The sequence below is a fragment of the Falco peregrinus genome, chromosome 2 (genome assembly GCF_023634155.1).
Source record: "Falco peregrinus isolate bFalPer1 chromosome 2, bFalPer1.pri, whole genome shotgun sequence".
NCBI classification, from domain to species: domain Eukaryota; kingdom Metazoa; phylum Chordata; class Aves; order Falconiformes; family Falconidae; genus Falco; species Falco peregrinus.
In genome coordinates, this window is record NC_073722.1 from 95074937 (window position 1) to 95088693 (window position 13757).

The window sequence follows — 13757 nt, forward strand, 5'->3', positions numbered from 1 at the left end:
CACTATCTGCTAAAATAGCATCCAGGCACCTAGAGGGAATCAGACTGAAGACTAAAAGTGAGAAAAAAAGTTCTAAAAACAGTTTATTAAGAGCAGAATTTTTTTTTTATATTATGGTAAAATTGCATTATTCAAGAATAAGTTACTTGTACAGTACATACAGAAACAATATATAGAAAAACCTACTATACAAGAACAACTCTTCTGTGCAGGTGAAAAGTAGAACTTTCAAATCAATATGCTTCTCATCCAACAAAACGTTGGCTTTAATCATCCTGCTAAAGGCTGAGTTAGAGAACGCACAGTCTCCTCCCGGCCTCTGGAGTTGCTGGCGAAGGTTGGGTGTGTTCGGATCGAACCAGCTTAAATTAAAATTTGGAATACTGTACTCAAACCTGTTAGTCGAGATTTCAAGGCTTTATATGCTTGTTAAGAATAAAACTGCGCAGGCTGGATGACAGCAGCGTTCTGTGGTCCAGAGCTGTAAGAAATGAGCTTTGGCCTCACCCTACACCTGGACCTATTCCACAAAGTTTTGCCCCAGAATAGTTTTAATGCAAAAAAAGACGGGTGAGGCGGCGGTGGTGTCAGTGTTTGGTAACCTGCTGCCATTCCTCAGGGCTGGGGTGCAGGAGGGAGGGAGGGATGAAGAGGTTAAATAATGCTGTATGTCCTGATCTTCAGAACCACTAACCCCTCTGGACAGGCAGAGGCCACCCAGGGGGAGGGTCTGCCAGCAAACAGCAAGTGGTTTCCCAGGTGTGAGATGGAGATGGGGGGGAAGTTCTGGCTGGACCCAGCTGGCAGGTTCTGCGCTAAGCCAGGTCCCTGCTATCCCAGAGAGTGACGGCATCTTGCCAAAACCAACTGTCCCCACGTGCCGGCTGGAATGGGGCAGCCCTGTCCTGGGGAGGCTGCAGCAATCATGGGGTACCGGCCAGTGCTGCCACTGGCGTCCTGGCTTTGTTACATTGGGTCTGAACTGGTGTGGCACATGCCCAGCTCCGGGGCCAAGGCACAAGCCGGTGGTCACGTCTGACTTTATTTCAACTCTAGGAAATGCTCCTTCTCATCCGTGGGAGCCCAGGAGGTGGCCGTACCTGCAGCTGTGCGGGGGGTCTGCCCTTGGCTTCCCCTCCTCCCAAAACTCTGCTGATCCTTCATAAATGCCAATAAAGGCCCACATGGGCTGGGGAACTAAACCTGCAAAGTCCTAGGCTCTTTTTCCAAGTTATTAGAAGAACATAAAAATTCCATCAAGTTTCTTATATTCCATAGGAATGGAATGGCTTAATGCTCTCTGCCCACTGCTGTACCTTACGGGCTGGATTCACGTCGCCAAGTGCGCTGGCAGGAGCAGAGGTAGGGCTGCAGGTCAGGCTCTGACCTGGGTTGCAAGCCAGATGCTTTCTAGGAGAAACGGGATTTGAAACTCGGTCCTCCAGGAGCTGGGGAAATAGGCCACCCCCCACCCCACCTCGGGTCTCGGTGCAGCTGGGGTCAGGACCACAGCAGGTCCGAGCGGAGGATAAGGTGGGGAGGTGGTGGAGCTGGGTGGCTGGCCAGCCCATGGCCACCTTGGTGAGGTGTGAGATGGAAATAACTATTAAATAACTATGTAAATAATCAGACTTTTCCCACCACTCACTGGTGGGGAGAATGGGCGTTCGCATCCACCAGAGTTTGTCTGTGCAGGGGAAGAGGCTGACGGGGTGATAATGAACTCAGATATTTTGCTAATCAAGCACAGCAATTTCCATTTCAACTACAGAGAAACCCCTTGCAATTAAACTGCAGGTTAAAAATACCACACGTGTGTGCATGTTTAGTTGTTGGCGCTCGAACAATAAGCCCCAGCGCGCCAAAACAACCCATCCCAGCAGCACCAGCATCGGATTGATCTGCCAAGGGCTGCACCGGCTGTGAATACCAATGCCTTTTCCCAGCCCATTCTTCCTTGCAGATGCTCTGAGCATAGGGTGATTTGGGTGAGACCACCTCATCTTTTGGGGAATGCCTCCTTTTAATGTGGCTGCCTGCAGCTCAGCAGGACTAAAAATCAGCTCTTTGAACCTTAGCAAGATTTAGCACATGCAAGCATTTTCCCAGGTGTGCGTGCTCCAGGAACCGTGCACCGAGCAAGGAGAGGAGCTGACAGCTTGTGCTCTGCTTCCTCCCCTTCCCTTCTCCATCCCCACAAACGCAAGACCACGGGGAGTTATTTATTAGCAATGGAGGGAGCTGACTCGCCTGGCACAAAGCAGCCCCGGTATACACTCCTGCTGTTCGCTGCAGCCTTTGTGCTGCGCTGGGGAGGAAAATGGGATGCGGATACGGCTGAGAAGCTCCAGCTGAGGACAGGGCTGGCTTTGTTTCTCCAGCAGCCTCTCTGGGTTTGGCAGTGCTGGAGGTGCAACCGGCCAGTGCAATTTGCTCTTAATGCTCCGGTTTCAAGAGTGAGTGTGCAACGAACGGCATGTGCTGAGTGCCGGGAAATGCTGGTGTCCCCCCGAAACAGAGAATTCCTCCCCATGCACCCATTCTCAAGTTGCTTTAAACAGAGAAGGCACAGGGGGGAAAGGCTTTGCCTGCTCTAAATGCACAAAGACAGCCCAGGAGAGGAATGAGGCAAGGGATAGGAGGCACAAAACGCAAATCCAAAATGGTTTCTCAAGCCGATGGTATCCTGTTTCTCCCAGCCCTTGTACTTTGACTACTACTTATAAAACCAGACTTGCTCTCACGGCTGCTCCCTGGGCTGTGTTTGGCCCTGGCTGTTTTAGCCCTGCCTGGTCCTGGCTCCTGCCTGCGCTCCATCGGCCCTTTCTGGGCCAGCCCAGCACAGCACCATGATCTTCAGTGCTTGACCTTGAGCAGAACTGGGCTCCTTGGGCTTCCACTACTGACTGGGCTCACCAGGCTTAACAGCAAAGCCCTGCCTAGGGGCTGGATTTTTGCAAAACTCCCTAGCTTGGCCCCAAGGAAGCTTTGTGTTTGTGTGCTTGTAAATTCATTCCTAAACGTTAACGCTCCTGAGGGTTCCCACCTCTATTGCCATTTCAAGGGAAATAAAAAGAAAAGGCTTTCCTCTAAAGCAATTTCAAGGCGAGTCTTGCATCCGAAATCCCAGGGAGTGTCGCACCGGCTGCGCTGAGAAATCTGGAAGTTGAACTCTGCGAACATCCCCTCCTGTGTGTCGCAAGGGCTCCAGCCCCTTCCTTATTCTTAAAATAACGGCAGCTTCTAAGAAGTGGTTCCTCTCCCGGCGTGGCCGCGCTGGCTGCCCCAGGTAAAGTGGCACCAGGGCTGGAAGCAGCCGTGGAAGTTGGGGCGCAGCCAAGCTCCTGGCTCCGGTGCTGCTCTCCCTTTGCCAGGGACGGGGGGATGTTGAGCCCTGGGGATTTGGTGGCTGCACGGTTGTTCCTGCAGGAGTTGGAGCAGTGCTCGGCACGTGGCTCGCTGTGCAAGCTCCTAGGGCGAGATGCGCGCAGCGAACAGGCTGAAGCGCCCGCTGTGTGTGTAATTCCAGCCGCCGAGTTGTGACCCTCCGGCCTCCTCTACCTAAGCCATGCCGGGGGGCGCAGCCCCTCTGCAGGCTTGGGGGGAGATGGCTGGGAGAGGCTTTTCCTCCAGGTAGGGAGGGGTATGCCAAAGGGACCCCCCCTCACCTGCCAGAGGCTGTTGCATAGCTTAAAATACCCCCACACTCCTCATTACACAGTGTTTTGGGCAGGGGGGGAGGCAAGCAAGAGTGGGGTGGGCAGCCACCTGCACTGGCAAGGTGAAAAAAAAATCTTTTGGGGAAAAACAAAATTACTTTAGATTGTGCATAAAATGCTTCCATCACTGGGATAAGATGCCTCCATCACCGGGATAAAACGCCTTTATCACCAGGATAAAATGCCTCCATCACCAGGAGGAGCGGTCTGCTGTCAGTCTCCGTGTTAGTTCTCAGCTAGTGACATTATTAATGATGGAGCAGTTAGTGTTCACATCTTAATTAGCAAGGCTAATGGTGTAAGGATTCCTCCAGCTGGTGCAGGCAGTGACTGCAACTGTGCTAGGTTAAAAAAGAAGAACAAGAAAAGCCAGTTTTTGCCTTATTTAACAACAAAGCCCAAACTCTGATCACAATCGTCATCTTCACCCGACGTGGGAGCTCAGCTCCGGCAAGTCGGGCTTTGCTGGTGCGTTCAGCAGCGGCAGCACGTGCTGGGACAGGAGGGTGCTGGGACAGGAGGACGGGGCTCATCTTCGCCTGTGTGTGGCCCAGAGCAGCAACTGGTTGATGAAATTATAATCCACTTTTTTTAAAATTATTTTTTTCTTTTTTTTCTTAATTTTTATTTTTTTCCTTTTTTTTCTTCTTTTCCTTTCTCCAATTAAGTGAGTGTAACGCAAGACTCTGGCTCCTTCGCTGGGCACTGTCGTGTCAGGGACAGGTGTGAGACCGAGCCCGACAGCGCGATGCTTGGCACGCAGGGATGCAGGCACGAGCGGTGTGTAAACAGTAATGAGAAAGCTTTGATAATAACAAAAAATAAAAATAAAAGGCCCTTTAACAGGCCGAAGAGAGGGAGCACACCCGTACTGGAGTGAAAAATTACCCCCTTCCTTGCAAAAATACAATAATCATCCCTAACCAGAAGGAAGAAACTAGGTACATTCTTTCTCTCGATGGGATACCCGGAAGGTCTCTGGGATTTCTCCACCCGAAAGTGCATCCCGGTGCCGGCGCAGCACCCGTCAGAGCGGCGTGTACTGGTTGTCGATGGCACGGATGTGGCCCCGGCCTGGCGCCTCTACCTCGTAGTCCGAATCACGGTGCCGGGTGCCAGGCACCGTGGCTGCCCTGCTTGGGCGCAGGCTCTGCGCCAGCTCGGCCGGTGGCGGCACCAGGTGGAAGATCTGCTCCGGTGGGGGACCGGGGGGGGTGTCATCGGGGCTGCGGGGGCAGGTGGAGCCGGTGGGGGCGAGGCTGAATTCAGGGCTCCAGCTGGGAATGGGCATGGGGAGAGGGACCGTGCTGCTGGAGCCAGGAGCTGCAGGCGGAGGGGAGAGATGGCTGGTCGGTGGGATGCTCCTGCCTCGTTGCACCCGCTCTGGGTACCGGGGTGCATCCCACACACTCCCAGCCGCAGCGAGGAGAGGCTGGCGGTTTGGGGCAGCTTCTCCTTTCTCAAAAGAGGAAGCCAGGAGCTTGGGAGTCACCTTTTGTGCCACTGCCCGGATCCTTCCACTTCCCCACCCCACGCTGTGGCCAAAGGGCACAGCTCTCCCAGCCCCAGGGCATCCGCATCCACCCCGGGGACCCTCCCGCTGGGAATGGACCCCCCACCCCTGCACCCGCAGAAACATCCCTCCATGCCCACCTACCTTGCAGCTGGGGCAGGACGACGACGTAGCTGGACAGACGGACGTCACAGGCTGTCCCGCACTCCAGCGGGATGGGGTAGCGATGGAAGTGGTGCAGCATCTCCACAATAGAGGAGAAGCGGAGGTGCTGGACGCGGCACTGGCCCCGCTCCGTCAGCGCCAGCCGCAGGTGCTGCAGGGAGGAGTACAGACCTGTTACTCTTCCACCGGCTCCTTTGCTGGAGGAGATGATGGGGAGCACAGGTATATTTGGGGTGGGGAGGGGACAAATGGCCTTAGCACGATGTGCTACATCCCCAGCCTGCAGTGCCCTGCTTGCTGCAGGGGGTTTTGCCCCCCAGGAGCGGGGATGGGGCTGCCAGCCCATTGCCAGCATCAGGGCAGGGACCAGGCAAGGAGAGAGCATCTCCCCAGGGTGGGATGCAATGGGACAGGGACCATGCCATGGCGGGGGGTCTGCCCAAGGGGCTCCTGCAAGATTCCCACCCCAGACCCTCTCCCACCCGTACCTTTGCTCTGCCCTGGAAGTTGAAGGTGAGCACGTACTCGCCGCGACGCGTCTCGCTCTGCCGCACCAGGAAGACACCGTGGCCCTCCAGCCCCCCCAGCTGCACCAGCTGAGCCGCCTTCACGCGGGAGATGGGCCCATGGAACCAGGGGCAGGAGGAGAGGAACTGCTCCATCTTCGGCCCTGCCGCCTCCCCCGGGTCCCCCGGCGTCGCCCCTGCTAGGGCACACGGATGAGTGCCCCAGGGAAGTGGGGACCCCTGCCTATTCCCCTCATCCCCCTGCCCTCTGGCTCTGCCCCCTGCCACGCCATTTGGGGATGCCTGATCAGCCCAGCCAGCCACGGCAGGACGCAGCGACCCCCCGGCAAGTGATGCCCTGTCCCCAAGGTCCCCCAAGTGTCCCCACTGCTCACCTTGGCTGAGAGTGTCAGTGCTGGTGGTGGGGCTGGCAGCCGTGGGGTCAGGGTGCCGGCACACCAGGAGTTCGGGGTCACCCGTGTCAGACCTGCCGGGGACGGGAGAATCCAGGCTGAGCACTGGCGGTGCGGAGCCAGCACGTTTCTGGGGGACACAGAGCTGCTGTCCCTATCCCCAGGCTCGGGGACATCCACCGGGCGCTTACCCCCTGCGCGCACATTCCCGGATGGCGGCCGTCCAGGAGCTGAGCTGCTGCTCGTCCCCTGCCTCAAACAGGACATCAGTGGTGTTGGTGACCTGGGGGACATCAGACAGGGACACAGGGGCTTCAGACAGAGAGATGTGCATCCCCCTCCCCACCCCCCCGCGCTTGGGCACCAAACCTGACCCCAGCCAGGGCACAGCATCCCCCACCCTGCATGCTACATCCCCCCTTGTGCACCCCCTCCCCGGCTGGGAAGAGGAACCGAAATTTGGCACGGGAGCGCTCAGCAGCCACGTGCACCCTGGAGGGTGGGAAAGGCCGTGGGGCTGGCTCTGGACCCCCCCTCAGCCAGACCCTACCTTGAGGACGAAGGTGTGGATGTTATCGGGCATCTCGAGGCGCGTGCACCTCCGCACCTCCTGGACGGCAGAGCAGGCAGCGTGCAGCTTCGGCTTGGAGCCCTGCGGAGGGGAGCGCAGCAGCTGAGCTGAGTCCCAACACCCCTGCACCCCAAAACACTGCCCCACCGCCCGCTGCTCCACTGGGAAGGGGTCAAGCCTGCCAGGAGCCACCTGAGCCACATCAGCCAGCAAGGAAATACCCGGCTCTGCAGGGAAATACCCCACTGGCAAGGAAATACCCCACTGGCAAGGAAATACCCCATGTGGCAAGGAAATACCCTGCATGACACAGGGCACCCCAGGGGGGGCCAAGTAGCACCCAGAGCGGGGACCCACTTTGGTGGCCCCAAGGACCCAGCAGCAGAAGGATGGCTGGAGGAGAGGAGGGAGAAGGGGGCTCCCAGAATGGCGCTGCGTTCTGGGGAGACTGTGTGCACTGATGGGGAAATCGGGGTGCAGGCAGGGAGCACCCTGCTTGTGGGTGCGGGGGTCAGCGGCGCGCGCGGTGGTGGCGTGCCAAGAGCTCTCCGCAGCCACCCAGCCAGTTTGGCGCTGACACAGGCACATGACAAAACGCTGAGCAAACACTTCCATAAAGGCTAATAATACCCCTCCCAGCAGCTTTCAGTTCCTCTGCTCCCCAACGCGCCCTGTGTGCCGGCAAACGAGCCGCTGACTGCGGTGAGGCTGTGGCACGTGGCACCCACCCAGCCACCGCCAGGACCGGGCTCTATCCGGGGTGCCAGTGACCCTCCTGGGTGCGAAATGCCCCTGGGGGACCCTGTGCTGGTGCTGGGCGATGGAGCCAACCCCTCCACGCTGACCCCTGTGGCCAGAGCCAAACGCACGGCTCTGCAAGCGAGCCACCCTGTTGAGTCCAGCAAAGCCCCGCCAGTACCAGTATGTGCTGGGCATGCTCATCCCCTGCACCAGGCTTCCTGCCAGCCTGGCACAACAAAAATTTGGCTGGCTGTGATTCACTCGGCACCTTCAGCATCCCACGGGCTGGGCTGCTGCACCCTGTGCCGGCTCCAGCAGTCCTCTCCCATCCACGGCCGCCGCTGTCCCCGCAAGGACGCTGGGCTGCAGGCACTCCACCACATGATGGCATTTGCCAACCAAAGGGCTTGAATTTTGCTCCGAGCTTGTGATGCTCATGGCAAAGCCACCCCCCCTTTGTCCCCAACCACCTGTGGGACCCCCAGGGGGTCCTCACCAGGGACTGTCCCTACCCGGGACTTGGCACTCTCTGTGGTCACCCAACCAAACCGTGTTTAGTTTATATTTTTTTTTTTCCATCCCCCCCTCTTTCCTCCCTCCCTCGACACTCTCAACTGAGGACTCAGTGTACTTTGGGGCCGGAAACACAGCGTGAGAGGGACCAGCCCTTATCAGCACCAAGCTGCACCGAAAAGAAAGTTCTTAGAAGTTTCTTGCTGAACAGCATTGTGTAATGGGTTTGGTGCTACCGCGGTGGCTCGCAGCACCCCCAGTGCCGTCAGCAACAGTGATTGCAGCTGCTGCAATCACTGTCACCAACGGCGCTGCCAGCCACCATGGTGGCACCGGTGCTTTTTATCCCGAAGGAGTTTTATTTTTTTGCCATCCTTGGAAAATAACCACATCCTGCACAAAAGTCCTGCAGGGAGAAAGCAAAGGGGTTGCCCGTTCTGGCTGCTTTCCCACACGTGGGTTGTGACATCCGGCACGTCCCCAAGCTTGCCGGTGCAGCCGGTTTTATCGGCATACATCCCAACCACAGCCTTGGGGTCAGCCTCCCGCTTTCCTAGGAAGTGGGAAATTCCAAGAAAAGGGAGTTCGGCGAAGCCCCCTGCGCCCCTCGTGGGGAAAAGTGCAGACGGGGAGTGTAAAGGGAGAAGGAAATGATGCAGCAGAGCGATACGGCACCCAAAAAAACCAGTCTGGCTTCGGAGAAGTGCCTACCGCAGGCACGGTGCCCCCACCCCCCGAACTGCCGCACCTGACCGCAAGATGCCCTGCTCGATGGTGGCTGGTACCAAGAAAGGGATTTCTCGGTAACCAAAACTGCACACTCAATACACCGCGTGCTCGCCCAGCACCCACGGGCTCCTCCTTAGCAAGAAAGGTGCCACAACAGCATCGTGGGGCTGGATACCCCCAGCTGCAGGCTTGGCTTGGGGTGCTAAGGATGCTCAGGGTGGGATGGGATGTTCACGGTGTTCGGGATGGGGTGGAATAGGATACTCCAGGTGCTTGGGATGCTGCCCCAGCTCAGCTCCCAGCCTGCAGACTTCACCCCACCGCTCCCCCAAAGGATCCTGTGGACAGGGAAGAAACCCCAGCATGTGGTTGAGCACCCCCCAAAACCTCCCGGGGACAGGATGCCCTATAAAGCTGCACTCCCAAGCCCTCAGAACACAGCTGCCACCGTGCCATCACTGTGGCATCCCCCGTCTTGCCACCTGCCATGAAAATCAGCCATCCTGGGATGTGACACGGCTGGTGTGTGGCTCACAGGGCTGATGGCAGCAGGATGTGGCCCAGCTCCCCCGAACTGCCTCCCCCTGCAGTGGCTGACAGTGGCCAGGCACTGCTGGGGACACCAGAACATCGATGGGGGTGACGGTCCCATCGGCTGGGGATGGAGGATCCACACCAGCTCTCAGCACCTACTTAGATTCAGTGCGTGGAAGCAGTACCCTCCCACCCGCAGTCTGCTGAACCCCAGTATCTGTATTTTTGTTCTTTGCAGGGGATTTTTGTAGAGTTTAAAAATATGAAGCTTCAGCCAGACCAGAGCTGTACGCAGTGGCCAGGGACATGGGGCCAACTGGGAGACAGAGGAAAACACCCCCAGGATTAAACTCCCTCCTGCTCCCTGCCCTGAGCATCCTGCCAGAGCCCACGGCTCGACCCAGGAAGGACATCCCACTGCACCTCCAACCCCAGGGAGTCCCCATGGGGTGTCACAGGGAGCACCGGCGCCGCGTGGGGAGAACCAGCCCAGCACGGGGAGTGCCGGCACAGCATCTGCGGCCACCGCGCACCTGGGAGGGCAGGGCAGCCGGGAGAAAGTGGGGTTTGCCAGAATCTGCCAAATATAGGAAGGAGACCGACACCAGCTTGGCGCTGTGGTTGTGCCAGAAGCGCTAGCTGAAGGTCAGGCCAAGGTCACAGCTGCACTCGGGTGTTGCAGGCGTGGAGAGGAGCTGCTGCGTTTCCTCCTTGCAACCCCCCCGTAACAGCTCTCACCGCAGCTCCTTTACCTGCCACTGTCTTTACTACCTGTGTTTACGTGAGGCCAGTGCGTGATGCCCATGCCTATGAGCATCGCTGCCCCTTCCACGGCGATGCTCCCTCCAGCACCCTGCACGGACACCTTGTCACTTGCCTTCCATGCTTCCATGTGGGAGCAGCAGTGGGGAAACCACTGTTTGGGAGGGCTGGCTGAGCATACTGGGTCTCCCTGGCTCTCTCCAACAAGGCTATTTTGGATTTTTGTTCTTTTTTTGGAAGCAAAATTCCTCCCAGCCCACGCACGCATGCCAGGAAAGCTCCCACTGTGCCGCTTTGAGCTGCTGCTGTAAGGAGCACAACCCGCACGGATGCGCAGGGGACACTGCAAATTCTGGGAGAACTTTTTCACTCTGAAGAGGAAGGCAGCCAGCTTTCCAAGAACGAGAGTGAAATTGCACCGCCACATCCCCCACGCTCGGGAGCAGCGGCACCTCTAGGTTTGACTGGCACCAGTGGCGCCCACGCACTGGCAGGGTGCTGGCATCCACCACCCACTCAGACACCCCCAAGTTCAGCCGATTTCTGCTGGGTCCCCAAAGCGCTGCCACCACCCGCAGCACTGGTTTGCACTGGAGGGAGCCGGAGCCAACCCACTCTTCCCAGTGGATTCAGCCAGTACCCGGTCCCCTGCTGGAAAAGGCAGTGGTGGCACAGGGATGACAGTGGTGGCACAGCAACGACAGCGGTGGCAGGGGGATGATGGCAGTGGCATAGTTTTGATGGCAGCAGCATGGTGATAGTGGTGGCACAGCAACAATAGCAGTGACAGAGGAACGACGGTGGTGGCACAGCAATGACGGGAGCAGCAGGGTGATGATGTTGGTGGCATGGCAATGATGGCAGTGGCATGGCATTGACATCTGTGGCACAGTGAGGAGGGCAGTGCCACAGAGATGACAGGCAGTGGCATGGTGCTGATGGCAGTGGCACAGCAATGATGGCAGGGGCATGGTGCTGCTGGTGGTGGCACAACAATGATGGCAGTGGCATGGCCATGGCAGTAAATCCTTCGAGAGCAGCGGGTGCTGCTGTCGGCCCCTCCATGCACTGGGGATTTCCCTGTGCCAGCAATTTCGCTTCCACTCTGAGTCACGCTGCAAGCCGTTGTGCAAAGTCCCCAATGGGTATGGGCGAGATTTGTCGCTTCTTGTAAATGATGGAGCCCACTGTGTACCCCTGCTGCAAGGCACAACCTCAGCCAGAGCTGCAGCGTACCCCAGCATGGCTCAGCCCCACCGGGCTGCTGGTGGATGGGCAGATGACAGCCACCAAGGTCTGCAGCGGTGCGGGTGCTGGGTTATGCCAGTGTAAAACCACATCCTGCACCCACAGCCCACGGGGAGTTTTGTGAAGTTTCCCAGGAGCATGGAGGCACACAGCCCTGTCCCGGGGGATGCCAGGCAAACTGGAGGGGAAACACAATGCCCTGGTGCAGGGCAGCAGGGGTCCAGTGGGGCTGGGGTGGGCACCAAGGGTTGTGCTGGAGGGTGCAAAGTGTCTGCTGTACTAGCAATCGTCCTCAGGAGTTTGCACCATGGGTAATCCCAGCGTTCATCCTTGGGGACTTTGCATGATGGATAATCCCAGTGTTTGTCCTTGGGAGTTTTCACCATGGTTAAACTAAATGATTGTTCTTGAGGATTTTGCACCATAGATAATCCCAGCATGTGTCCTCAGGGAGTTGCATCATGGCTAATCCCGGTGTCCATCCTCAGGGAGTTGCACCATGGCTAATCCCAGCGTTCATCCTCAGGGAGTTGCACCATGGCTAATCCCGGTGTTCAGCCTTGCAGGTTTGCAGCACAGTAATCCCAATGTCTGTCCACCAGCAGCTCATCCCACTGCTGGTAGTGTGGCTAATCCCAATGCTCCTCCTTGGGCGCTTGCCCCACGGCTGACCCCCCACACAGCTCCACCCCAGGCAGCCCCGTGCCGGGGATGGGGATGGGGTCTGGGACCCTGCTGATTTGGGCCATTTCCCTGCACACCGCCAGCCTCTCATGTGCCTCCTGCATCCCGTGCCCACTGCAGGGCCCCCCTGTCTGGGCTTGCCCTGTCAAAGCTCTCTGGGGAGGGCTCCAGGATGGCACACTCCCGCTTCTCTGCCTGCATGTAGAGGCTGTTCACTCTGAAACCTACTGACAACCGCAGTAAGCACTACCATGGGGTTCTCTGTTCTGGCCTTGAGGAACTGGAGGTAGGAGGTTTCCTGCCTCTGTTAAGCAGAGAAACATGAGAGGTGATCCCCACTGTGGGCTGCTGGGTGAGCTTGAGCTCCCTGTGGACCCCGGCCATTACCTCTCTCGACACCCCTCTCTGCCCACCCCAAACCCCAGCCAGCACCCTCAAACCACCAACACCAGAGGCACAAAAGAGTTTCCAAGATACTCCATCTCTAAGCATCTCCAAAGCTCATGGCAGGGGACAGAGCCATCCCCGAGGGGACCGGGCTCAGCGGTGACAAGAGGCACCGTTGTGCCGGCCTGAAGCGCTGGCTTGGGGGCGGCCGGGGCACAAAGCACCTTCTGTTCCCATCGCCAGTGAACAGGAACACAAGAAAACACAGCCCAGATCCCCCATTGGTCCACTGAGTCCCTATTTCTTCTTAAATTAAACCTGGGGTGCTGCAAAACACAACCCCAAAAGCCACTGGGTAAATCCATACCCTTTGGGGAGGGATCTGGGGGGGGGGGGTGTCTGACTAGAAACCCCCACCCCATTCTCAGGGCTGATTGCCCCTCTTTATGCATTGATAAACCTCCACCAAGCAAGGCAGCAGCCACCAGCTCTGCACAAATGCCTTTCCTCCCCAAATCCCTGCAAACCACCCCAAAACACAGAGGCCAGCGGCTCACATTCACAGCAGGGTTTAGGAAGATGGGAGTTTATAAACAGGATCTGTAAACAGGCGGCATTTGCCAGCCCCCTTTATATATTTTTTTATTTATTTTAAGCCAAACTCGCTTCCAGCATGGGCTGCTTTAATAATTTCCTGGAATAAATAACAAGCGCAGAAAGTAAACAAGGTGTCTGCTGCAAGCAGGAGCCGGCTGCAGCCGGGGAGTGTGACCCCACAGCCTGGCCCCCAAGGGCTGGGGGGTGCACGGTCCCCAGCACCGACCCCACACAGTCCCCACAGGGTCCCTGCAGTCCCCAGGGTGTGCTCTGGTTTTGCATCACCCAAGGTTTTTGCATCACCCAGGACGATGCAAGAGCTCCAAGAGCCCAAGTGGGAGCGTTTGATCCCCCCGGGTGGGTATTTTGATCCTAAAGCAGGACCTGACCCTTGCCCAGTGCTGTGCCCTGCACAGCTGAAGGAAGCAGACCTTGCCCAAAATGCTTCATTTTTAACATCATCTTGAGGTGATGCTGGACATTACAATGCCCATCACTGGCATCAGTCAGAGCTGGGACCAGCTGCTTGGCAGGGAGGAGTGGGATCAGCCCCAGCTCAGCCCCCTCCACTGGGATGAATCCTTCCAGACGCCGTGCTGCCTGCACAGGCTCTCATAAATATTTACCTTTGAAAGAAGCAGCACTCAGCCTCGAAACAACCACATCCTGGGATGT

The 13757-nt window shown here is 57.5% G+C and overlaps 1 protein-coding gene across 8 annotated transcripts in view; it reads right to left on the reverse strand.

The window, feature by feature from the left end:
• The window catches only part of SH2B3 (SH2B adaptor protein 3), a 42898-nt gene that overhangs the window by 13146 nt on the left and 15995 nt on the right, over positions 1 to 13757 (reverse strand). For 4 of the 8 annotated variants that reach the window (XM_013299320.3, XM_055796966.1, XM_055796963.1 and 1 more), the window contains exons 3-8: positions 6867 to 6968; positions 6508 to 6599; positions 6299 to 6390; positions 5886 to 6103; positions 5377 to 5548; positions 4344 to 5042 (exon numbers count right to left, since the gene is read on the reverse strand). In XM_013299320.3, the coding sequence (XP_013154774.2) occupies positions 4747 to 5042; positions 5377 to 5548; positions 5886 to 6103; positions 6299 to 6390; positions 6508 to 6599; positions 6867 to 6968 (972 nt within the window). In that variant the 3' untranslated portion in view covers positions 4344 to 4746. Of the gene's footprint in view, positions 1 to 58; positions 5043 to 5376; positions 5549 to 5885; positions 6104 to 6298; positions 6391 to 6507; positions 6600 to 6866; positions 6969 to 13757 lie in introns of those variants that run through there. The other 4 variants (XM_055796967.1, XM_055796964.1, XM_027787064.2 and 1 more) reach the window with 3 other exon arrangements.